This window comes from Coregonus lavaretus (assembly GCF_964263955.1).
Source record: "Coregonus lavaretus genome assembly, chromosome: 17".
NCBI lineage: Eukaryota > Metazoa > Chordata > Actinopteri > Salmoniformes > Salmonidae > Coregonus > Coregonus lavaretus.
In genome coordinates this window covers 7,040,545-7,052,627 of record NC_140004.1, presented here as the reverse complement: position 1 = coordinate 7,052,627, position 12,083 = coordinate 7,040,545, and the positions used below count along the sequence as shown (strand labels likewise).

At 39.3% G+C, this 12,083-nt stretch overlaps 1 protein-coding gene across 3 annotated transcripts in view; it reads left to right on the top strand.

Moving 5' to 3' along the window:
* The first annotated feature begins 2,436 nt into the window (after positions 1-2,436).
* edil3a (EGF-like repeats and discoidin I-like domains 3a) overlaps positions 2,437-12,083 on the top strand; it is a 306,460-nt gene continuing 296,813 nt past the window's right edge. Inside the window, exon 1 of one of the 3 annotated variants that reach the window (XM_084180561.1) lies at positions 2,437-2,625. In XM_084180561.1, the coding sequence (XP_084036687.1) occupies positions 2,562-2,625 (64 nt within the window). In that variant the 5' untranslated portion in view covers positions 2,437-2,561. The remainder of the gene's footprint in view (positions 2,626-12,083) is intronic. The other 2 variants (XM_084180559.1, XM_084180560.1) reach the window with 2 other exon arrangements.

The following is a 12,083-nucleotide window of genomic DNA, read 5'->3' as shown; positions in this document are numbered from 1 at the left end:
AAAAAGTTCTGCAGCATTGAAGGTCCCCAAGAACACAGTGGCCTCCATCATTCTTAAAACCTCTTAAGGATCGGACCCTTTTTTTCAATTTTCGCCTAAAATGACATACTCAAATCTAACTGCCTGTAGCTTAGGACCTGAAGCAAGGATATGCATATTCTTGATACCATTTGAAAGGGAACACTTTGACGTTTGTGGAAATGTGAAATTAATGTAGGAGAATATAACACATTAGAAATGGTAAAAGATAATACAAACCAAAAAACATGTGTTTTAATCTTTTTTTTTTTTTTTTCATCATCTTTGAAATGCAAGAGAAAGGCAACAATATAACATTACAGTTTAGGCGTAATTTAGATTTTGGCCACTAGATGGCAGCAGTGTGTGTGCAAAGTTTCAGATTGATCCAGTGAAGCATTGCAATACTGGACTATTTTGTATCAAGTCTGCCCAAATGTGCCGAATTGGTCAATTGATACATTTATCTCTGGGACCCTTAGGATGACAAATCAGAGCAAGATTACTGAATGTAAGTACATTATTTACCTTCAGATGTGAATGTATCAAGCCAGCTACCGTGATACGTTTTTTGTTGTTGTGCACTCTCCTCAAACAATAGCATGGTATTTTTCACTGTAATAGCTACTGTAAATTGGACAGTGCAGTTAGATTAACAAGAATGTAAGCTTTCTGCCCATATAAGACATGTCTATGTCCTGGAAAGTTTGCTGTTACTTACAACAGTCATGCTAATCACATTAGCGCACGTTAGCTCAACCGTCCCGTATACGGAACACCGATCCTGTAGAGGTTAAATGGAAGAAGTTTGGAACCACCAAGACTCTTCTTAGAGCTGGCCACCCAGCCAAACTGAGCAATCGGGGGAGAAGGGCCTTGGTCAGGGAGGTGACCAAGAACCCGACGGTCACTCTGATAGAGCTCCAGAGTTCCTCTGTGGAGATGTGAGAACCTTCCACGGACAACCATCTCTGCAGCACTCCACCAATCAGGCCTTTATGCTAGAGTTGCCAGATGGAAGCCACTCCTCAGTAAAAAGCACATGACAGCCCACTTGGAGTTTGCCAAAACTTACCTAAAGGACTCTCAGACCATGAGAAACAAGATTCCCCGGTCTGATGAAACCAATATTGAACTCTTTGTCCTGAATGCCAAGCGTCACATCTGGAGGAAACCTGGCACCATCCCTACGGTGAAGCATTGTGGTGGCAGCATCATGCTGTGGGGATGTTTTTCAGCGGCAGAGACTGGGAGACTAATCAGGATCGAGGGAAAGATGAACGGAACAAAATACAGAGAGATCTTTGATTTAAACCTGCTCCAGACCGCTCAGAACATCAGACTGGGGCGAAGGTTCACCTTCCAACAGGACAACAACCCTAAGCACAGAGCCAAGACAACGCAGGAGTGGCTTCAGAACAAGTCATGAATGTCCTTGAGTGGCCCAGCCAAAGGCCGGACTTGAACCCGATCGATTATCTCTGGAGAGACCTGAAAATAGCTGTCCAGCGATGCTCTCCATCCAACCTGACAGAGATTGAGAGGATCTGCAGAGAAGAATGGGAGAATCTCCCCAAATACAGTTGTTCCAATCTTGTAGCATCATACCCAAGAAGACTCGAGGCTGTAATAGCTGCCAAAGGTGCTTCAACAAAGTACTGAGTAAAGGGTCTGAATACTTATGTAAATGTGATATTTCTGTTATTTTCTAAAAATAAATTTGCAAAAAAATCTGTTTTTGCCTTGTCTTTACAGGGTATTGTGTGTAGATTGATGAGGGGAAAAAACGATTTAATCAATTTTAGAATAAGGCTGTAAGATAACAAAATGTTGAAAAAGGGAAGAGGTCTGAACACTTTCCGAATGTACTGTATATTATCTGATTAATGTGGTAGCTAGTTACCTGACAAGAACATGGCAGTTGATCAGAATATATCATGTTATCAGAAATTGCTGTCTGTCTAGACAGAAAAAAACTTTATAACTGTGTATACATTTATTTTTATTTTTTATGATTTAGTTTTGCCTATGTAGAGCAGTATGCTTATTCCAATGTTGGGATATGTAAATAATAATGTGGGGGGGGGGGGGGGGGGGGTTGTCTCTATTAGTGAGACAGCGCCCCAGTCGGATAACTGTGTAAGACCTTGTAGCCTACTGCGCGCTCCTCAGGCGCCAGTGTTTGTACACACACATTCGCACACACACTCCCTGACACTCACGCGCACTCTCAGTGAAACCGTCTTCCCGGGACCAGCAGGCACGCACAATCTCTCGTCTATCACAGCGCATCGCGCACCACTGCAGTAAGACGGGAAGGCAGGCAGCGGAGCCCTGGCACTGTCACTTGTTTCAACACTCGGCATTCCAGGTAGTGCATCCGCAACTCTCCGGAAAATAAGAGGACTTACCACCGCCAGTCGAGGAGGAGGTATAAAACCACTAGGCTTATACCACTCAGAGACTAGCCCTACGGCTCGTGAAAAGTTATTCTACTTCCTGATTTCCCCACATTGGAAGTGAAACCTGCTATTTGAAAGAGGATGAGACTGTTACTCGTATCCATCGTCCTCTGCTTGAGCGCCGTTGTCCCACATTTTGTGAAAGGTGAGTAGAGGAGTGCAATTACTGGTTATGGATGGGGATAGTCGAGAGGAAGTATGCTATGCTTTAAGCCTGGATGGTTTTCTGTAAATCAAATGACATCAGCTTAAACATATTATCTGAGGCGAAAGGTGGCAAAATCCTTTAAATATGCACTGCTTGTCATGTTATGCAATTGGCAATACAGTAGACATATAACGTTACTGTGAGTGTTAAGTAAGTTATTTTGGGATTTGCCAATAGTGTATGACATTTTATGGAGATGATAATACCGATATTACGGAGTAACTCCCAGTTGCAATAGAATGTAAGCTATAGTCTAAGGCTCTATATGTTCTTATTTTTCTCAAATTCTGGCTATAGAACATTACTCTCCATGTCTACTCGTGTGGCTGGACCTCCAATTCTAACTAATAACAGTAAGAACTGAGGACTTCAGATTTTTTTTTTTCAGTCGCGTTATATCAAGTGCACTCTGTAGCCTATACGAGCGCAATTGATAGATGCAGGAGGATATTCCAGAGCCACATCAGTGGAGTAAAATTATTTAACATTTGGATTATCTCGAAAGTTTGAAGATTGGCGAATATATTTGCTCTAGATCATTTAAGCCGACAATAATATACTCGTGTTTAATTAACTAGCAGTACATTAATGATATGTTCATTGTGCACATATGCAATTCCCAAATTAGGCCTAATCCTTTTGTTTAAGACTAAGACTATAGCATAATTTGATGCGTTGCCTTCTCACATAGAATTAAGGCGACAGAAGCCAGAAAATGACAAATGTCCCGAGCTGATCAGAATGTGGAAGGTTTTAAGTAAAGAAGGATGGAACGAGATGTAATCTTGTTCGAAATTTTCTGAGAATGACAAACCGTTGCTTCTTCTCCCCATTATTACATTAGTTGCAATGCGGAACCCATATTACGCATGATATCATAAAACATTTCGAGGCAATTCCACCTGGGATTCCATTGAATAGGCTACCAGTAGGACTGTTGCATGTTAAACTCTGCTGAGTTGGATTAGTCCAAAGATGGTGGATAAAGGAAGATAGTTCACTCAAGCCATTTACCGTAAAAAAAAGGTCAGTTCCGGTCTACTTAACTGGGTGTGTCTCCCATAGACACCAATGCAATAGCAGCTGGTTCTGGTCTACTTAGTTCATTGACTTTCATTGAACCAAAAAATAATAATAATACAAATAAAACAGTGAGTGGGGTGTCTCTCTTCCTCTTCCGTCTCTGATTAGGCTAAGGTTAATTGACTGCAGTTTGTGGAATGCAAATGAGTAATCAACATTGAGGGATTATGATTTGAGTTATCCCATGCAATTATGGTGACAATAGAAGATTTCATATTGCATAATGTTTTATACTGAGTAATTTGTACTTGATTAGCCTGCCAATTACCCTCCTTTGATATGTTCAACTGGTACTGAAAAATGTATGCAATCACTAACTGTAAATCACTCTGGATAAGAGTGTCTGCTAAAATGACTAAAAATGTTAAAATGTTACTGAAGAGTGCAATGAGGACAGTGTGTTGAAGCAACACACAGCATTAAGTCCACTGTAAATTAGGTCAGAATAATTTATTCATGGTGGATTATAATCTTGCTCTAGGTGACATAGGCCAATTTAATTAATGAGCCATTATGAACATGTTTTCAAGTAATGCACATACAACTCAATGACTTCCAACATATAATGATATTTCTACTTCTGCTTTCAGTTTGTGTATGAGATGGTTAACATAAAGTAGAAAATGTATATATGAAAAAAAGTATGTATTCCTCTGTGTCTCTTGGCATTTGGCAACAGGTTAGTTAACCTCAGGAGCAGTGGAGGCTGCTGAGGGGAGGACGGCTCATAATAATGGCTGAAACGGAGCCAATGGAATGCCACCAAAAACATGGAAACCATATGTTTGATGTATTTGATACCATTCCTCTATTTCCACTCCAGCCCTTACCACGAGCCCGTCCTTCCCGATTAAGGTGCCACCAACCTCCTGTGCTCAAGAGTTCACTGTGTCAGTTAGGTCTCAGTCTTTCCTATCGGGCTCTGACTAGAGCAGTTATTGTAAGACTGCATGGGGCCCTAAGCCTCCCCGCTAGGCCCCTTGGTTCCAGTGAAGGGAAATCTTAAAGCTACAGCATACAATGACATTCTAGACGATTCTGTGCTTCCAACTTTGTGGCAACAGTTTGGGGAAGGCCCTTTCCTGTTTCAGCATGACAATGCCCCCGTGCACAAAGAAAGATCCATACAGAAATGGTTTGTCGAGATCGGTGTGGAAGAACTTGACTGGCCTGCACAGAGCCCTGACCTCAACCCCATCGAACACCTTTGGGATGAATTGGAACGCCAACTGCGAGCCAGGCCTAATTGCCTAACATCAGTGCCCAACCTCACCAATGCTCTTGTCGCTGAATGGAAGCAAGTCCCCGCAGCAATGTTCCAACATCTAGTGGAAAGCCTTCCCAGAAGAGTGGAGGCTGTCATAGCAGCAAAGGGGGACCATCTCCATATTAATGCCCATGATTTTGGAATTAGATGTTCGACGAACATGTGTCCACATACTTTTGGTTATGTAGTGTAGGTGTCCGTGTGTGTTTGTGTGTGTGCGAGAGAGAGGAAGGGTAAGTATATTTTATTGAATGTCAGTGGTCTCTTTGTCAATCTGCAAGGAAATCATTATACAATTGAAGAAAGCTTAAATTTACCCATCAGCCCTGTGGACTGGAAATTAGTTCTGAGTCATGAGATTGTTTGTTTACACTGTGTGATATTGGCGATGACTGTTGATTTAACCTAGCGGATTGCCTTCGGATAATGTGGTGCTTGATTTGAGATGGGAGGGCAGCAGATGTTAGCTTAGTGTAACCTTAATTCTGAAAAGCTAAATGGTCACTGTGTCATAACATGATTATGAAGCTTTGTCAAGTGATGTGCATTATGTGTAATTCACTTAGATTTCCCTAAAAATTCCCAACCATACCTGGGTAATACTTTATGTGACCTGGCATAGTGCACTAGTTTCATAATCATGTAGATGTCTATTAGAGCAGACTTGCAAGTAAATTCTATTCATTTTACCATAATTGCACTAGGATATCCAAAACCTCAAATCAGTGTACAAACAAATGACTGATATTAGTACAAGATGGTCTGTGGTATTTCTTAAGAACAACAGACAGAGCATTATATATTTTATATATGCAGTGTCTTTGAAGACTAAAATACAATTTAAATTCCTAAATTGTCCTTGGTTAGTATTGAATTAGACATGTGAAGTCAATTGAAACTGATTGCCTCAAAGGAAATATGAAAAAGCTGCCCCCACTATAAAATAGAAAATAGATTTTGGTTTCTGTTACCAAGCAATTGCATATTAGTAAAACATGCGAGGCTAAAATAAATGCAGATGATAGCAATCTATCTGAAAGCCCATTACATATGTACACCATTCCATTACATATGTACACCATGGCTTATGTATAGGTCATTTTTAATAACACAGACTTGCAATCTACCTCACTGACCTTCACTCTCCCTGTAAATGGCATGGTCTTCAATCAATGGCGAGGGGTCAAACTATGAGATCATCAGCCGCGATAACTGTGAAAATCATGGGTGCTGATTGGACGACAACCCAAGCGTATGGAAATGCAACATAGGAACAACAGGAATTAATCTTTGCATAATGCCCTCTGCGCTTGATGAAGTGTCATTGACTGTACTACTCATTGTTCTCTTTTTTTCCTTGGGTGAAGTTTGATTGCATTATTCATTGGCAGGTTGACATTTATTGGGATGAATCTTGTCCTTGAGACACAACTGAGTGATTTCCGTTAGATGAGCCAGCTGCAAAGTCAAAATTGCCAATATTGTAAAAATTCATGAAAACCAAAAATTGCTTTTTGGTCTTAATTTAAGGTTAGGGTTAGGCATTAGGGTAGGCATTAGGGTTAGCAGCGTGTTTAAGGCTAGGGTTAAGGTTATGGTTAGGTTTAAAATTGATTGTATGACTTTGTGGCTGTGCCAGCTAGTGACCACTATGCAGAGCTGCCTCCAGAACAAGAATCATGTTGAAAAACTCTAACCTGCTATTCATTGTCATTGCAGATGCTGTTTAATCGTATTAATATTTGGCGCGTAGTTAATTTCTCTCTCGCTCTGACAGGCTAATGGCCGTTGTGGTATTTGTCTTTGCTGTGAAATTGTATGTGTTGTCCTCCCTGGCTTTCACGCCTGCCTTTGGGCTGGGCAATACGGCAAAAATATAATATCACAATTATGATTCAAGTGGGTTGCCAACGCGGTAAGCGTAACGCAACACTTTTTTTTGTGAATCACTTCCATCAATATCATGTTGAAATCAATAGAACAGAGGGGAAACTTTTGGGGTGTAACATTGTTTAAAGTGGCAATATGCAGTTGCTCCATCCATTTTTACTTTTACATGAATGATATATACCCATTGATTCTTGAAGAATATAACTTATAGATGCTCATGAGCTTAGTTCAACTGTTGTACCCCATCAGAACCCCAAATATAAGCTTGTTTTGCTGCTTTGTTTGTAAACTAATGAAATTAAAACTCTGTATAGCCTCAAAACATGGCTAAAACTATCATTTTGATATCATGGATGGTCAGTCCTTGTAGCCATAGCTCTGTCCATGAGTTTGAGAGTGGTTGCATCCCTCAGCCTTCTACGAAAGCAGTGGCGGGGTCTACCTTGTTATTGTTTGAACAGCAGATTGCTGCTTTAAACTAACACTATTCAAAGGCCACACATAAACTTGGATTAACCTATAGATGAGAAGGCTTATATTTATATTTTGGAATGTCGGATGTTCATTTCGGAATGCTGCCATCACTGAAAAGGTAACAAACCACTTCAACAAATCAAGATGCGGCATAGGATATCAACAGTGATATCAACGGTTGGCTTCCATTTAGGTGATAGTTTGACTGTCAAATCCGTGTATTGGTGTGTCGCCAGCAACTTTTATAGAGAGACCGCCCTGAATATTCCGTGCCATTTGAGTTTGAAAATTAACTCTGCGTTTTAAGTCCTGTGCACCCCAGTGTGTGGCAAAATGAACGGGACAAAACAAAAAATATTGATCTGTTTTAAGCAATTGATCTTATGTCATCGTGATAACTGTAAACTTTTATACTAACATCACCAATCTGAGGTGTAATTCCACTACATGTTATAGGGTGAAAATGCAAGCTTGTGTAAGGTAGTAACACAAAGTGTCCAGATTAGGGAAACGAGCGCAATACAAAAATAATTTAATATGGAAAAATAATTCAATATATCAATTTGAGATGTTGCCCACTCACCAAAAATGACATCTAATTCTCACTCATTTAACCACTTAGAGAGTTTAAAAATGCTCTCAAACACAATTTAACCAGGCATTTTAGACTAGAGCCTCCATAGTGTCTGTGCAGCAGCCTGAATGTTTGACGTCCATACCATCAGTGACCTAAATAGGGCCCCATAAAATCTGTTTTATTTTTTGCGGAAATCCGTTTTAGTTTTCCACAAATTCCGCTTTTTTGGTTGTGTTTTTCCAGGTTTCAGAATGTTCCCTGTTTTTTCAGGTTTTCGCTCTCAAAATCATACTTTTTTAAATATAGAAAACCAACTACATTGGATGTTCTAAGGCTACAACAATGCTTAGACCACATTAGGACACCACTTTTGAGGTCTTGAAGAAATATAATAATTTCTTTATTTTTGAATGTAGTTACCCTTTAATTCAAGCCAGAATGTATTTAGCACTGTTGTTTGTAAAACAAATTTAGCTAAACAAGTTTGCAAAACAAATTCTTACTTGACTGATGCAATCATAATTTCATTCTGCCAGATAGGCATAGGCTAATTTGTGGTTAACATTTGATTGAGAAGGTTTTTGGGAAAGCCTTTCCATCTACCAGAAGATGTTTATCATTAGCAAAAGTGGTAGACATACGCGCACCTCACACAGAAGGAACGGGCATTCCCGTGCCGTTGTCTCTTCAGAAAGTTGCATACAAATACGAATTGCTGATGCATTCTGTTCATGTCTTATTATAAACTTGGGCAAACTAATTATTTTTCGAATAAGTTCAATACCTTTAGTTGATTTCCTACTAAGTTCAATATATTTTTGAATATTGTTAAATTCCGTTTTAATGTCTCGATTCTGTGATTCTGTCCGCGTTCTCCGTATCGCAGATTTTATAGGGCCCTACCTAAAGCTATAATACATGTTGTCCTATTAGAAATAGTATCATATGTAACAACATACAGTGCCTTCAGACCCCTTGACGATTTTTTCCACATTTTGTTGTGTTAAAGCCTGAATTTAAAATAGATTAAATTTAGATTGTGTGTAACTAGCCTACACAAAATAGTTCATAATGTCAAAGTGGAAATATGTTTTTCGATTTTTTAAAATAAATTAATAACAAATGAAAAACTGAAATGTCTTGAGTCAATAATTATTCAACCCCTTTGTTATGGCAAGCCTAAATAAGTTCAGGAGTAAAAATGTACTTAACAAGTCACATAATAAGTTGCATGGACTCTGTGTGCAATAATAGTGTTTAACAGGATTTTTGAATGACTACCTCATCTCTGTGCCGCACACATACAATTATCTGTAAGGTCCCTCAGTCGAGCAGTGAATTTCAAACACAGATTCAACCACAAAGACAAGGGAGGTTTTCCAATGCCTCGCAGGGAAGGGCACCTATTGGTAGATGGGTAAAAAAAAAGAAAAAAAAAGACATTAAATATCCCTTTGAGCATGGTGAAATTATTCATTACACGTTGGATTGTTTATCAATACACCCAGTCACTACAAAGATACAGGTATCCTTCCTAACTCAGTTGCCGGAGAGGAAGGAAACCGCTCAAGGATTTCACCATGAGGCCAATGGCAACCTTAAAACAGTTACAGAGTTTAATGGCTTTGATAGGAGAAAACTGAGGATGGCTCAACAACACTATAGTTACTCCACAATATTAACCTAAATGACAGAGTGAAAAGAAGGAAGCCTGTACAGAATTTTTTTTTTTCCAAAACATGCATCCTGTTTGCTATGAGGCACTAAAGTAAAACTGCAAAATGTGGCTAAGAAATTAACTTTGTCCTGAATACAAATCAAGATACAGTGTGGGGTTTTCTCATAAAAATAAAAAAAACACATTCAAATGTTTGAATTTTTCTTCCACTTTGACATTACAGAGTATTTTGTGTAGATCGTTGAAAAAAAAATACAATTAAATCAATTTTAATCCCACTTGGTAACTTTCTGAAGGCACTGTATGTATGTAAAGGATGTGCGGTGCAGGCTGGTTGGTTGGTTGAGGGTGGCAGAGAGTGTAAAAACCACGACACGTAATCAATGAGTGGCAGTGGTTTGAAACGAGCTGTGTTATTTTTGTAATACTTTTTTTTTAACCCCTTTCTAACCCTTACCCTTACCTTAACCACTAGGACGTTTTAACCTAACCTCACCCTACCACTTACCCTAACCCTAACCACTCGCAATATACTTATTAATGGCTCGGCCGGTCATCTCCTTAGCATTCTAATTATGTAAATGTTTCAATCCAATATGTGGCTCCTGGAAGCTGGACATAGGTAAATTGTAGTGATAGAGCCATTACGATAGAGCCCTCTGATCCAGTAAAACAGTTATTCGATTGTTCTGTTTGTGGTGTCAGTCTGTGTTACAGTAAGCGTGCTTAAACTTTGCAGTAAAGAACTCAGTAGCCCATTCGCTTACAGATGTGGAATTCATGAGAACCGTGGCTTGGATTAAGAACAAATGATGACTCAACTGCTGAAAGACTTTGTATATATGTCGAGGGGTGAGGGGTCATCACGTGACCTCGATGCTATTGTCCTTGGTAAGGTTTTGAAATAGCGGGTCAAATACAGTAGCATCGACTGGCAATGATCCACAAATATCCACATTTTGACTTTCCAAGTGATTCTGTACCAGAATTATGATTCTTGATGCTTTGTGATCTTTAGGCCTACGAGTGAGCTTGTTATTGTCATGTTACCTGGTAGTGATTCACAACTCTCTAACAACAGGGTAATACAATGATGATAATACTTTGCACTTCCATGCAAACTAAGTAAGTGGTATAAGGTGTTAAGTAAGTGTTTCCATTCATGTGTATAAAAGGGTAGTTACATACCAGTTAAATAATGTTTCTCGGTAAGAGAATGTTATGTGACCACAATACAAAGACCAAATCAGAGGCCAATAGGTTTCCTAAGGTTTCCAGCGAGTTAGAGATTTGGAGTAAAACAGATTATTTTAGCCTGTTTGTGAGATTAAAGTTGGACAGGCATTGTAAGGAGATTATGGATCCAGGAATTGAACAGAGGGATGACGCAGAGAGCTTTGGATGTGATTTATCTTTTATCTGTTCACAACAAACCAGAGCTAGATGCTTATTGCAATTTTGCGCTGGCCCTTTAAGGGCCGTTAGGGTCACACAGTATTGTTTCTGTATTGTTACTAATAGTATCCACGTTTTATCACTGATTTGGTAAAGGAGTGTTCCTCAAGACGGTAATGCTATTATCATTGGTCTTGGCCTATATCTTTGAAAGTTACTCCATGAAGTTCAAAACATCAGAGTAGTTTTGGGTCAATCCAGGAATGTATAGATTTGGTTGGCCTGATATAGGTTTATTCAAGACCTCCAAAGTTGGTAAATAATTGATCAAGATGTACCGCCAATGATTTAGTAGTAGTAGTAAGTGCATAGAGCTTAAGCTTCCTTTAATCAAAATAAGATTGCAGAGTTAAACAAATGAGCTCTATTTTGCTCTGATAAAATATCTCCATGAGAGACTGGATTGCCACTGCATTTTCAATAAGCCCAATTTTCTTATTCTGGATAAAATGGGTGGAGGTGGCTTAAGATCTTTCCTCCGACATACCCCAGGAGATAGGGGAAGCTAATTTTAATTCTGGAGGGGTACACTCCAAATCATGGACTTCTTTACAATTTTGTTCTCCTGCAGCATGAATGCAGTGCATTCGGAAAGTATTCAGACCCCATGACTTGTTCCACATTTTGTTACGTTACAGCCTTATTCTAAAATGGATTAAATCGTTTCCCCCCCCCCCCCTTATCAATCTACACACAATACCCCATAATGACAAAGCAAAAAAAGGTTTTTCGAGATTTTTGCAAATGGATTAAAAATAAAAAATGGAAATATCACATTTACATAAGTATTCAGACCCTTTACTCAGTACTTTGTTGAGACACCTTTGGCAGTGATTATAACATAGAGTCTTCTTGGGTATGACGCTACAAGGTTGGCACACCTGTATTTGGGGAGTTTCTCTCATTTTTCTCTGCAGATCCTCTCAAGCACTGTCAGGTTTAATGGGGAGCGTCTCTGCACAGCTATTTTC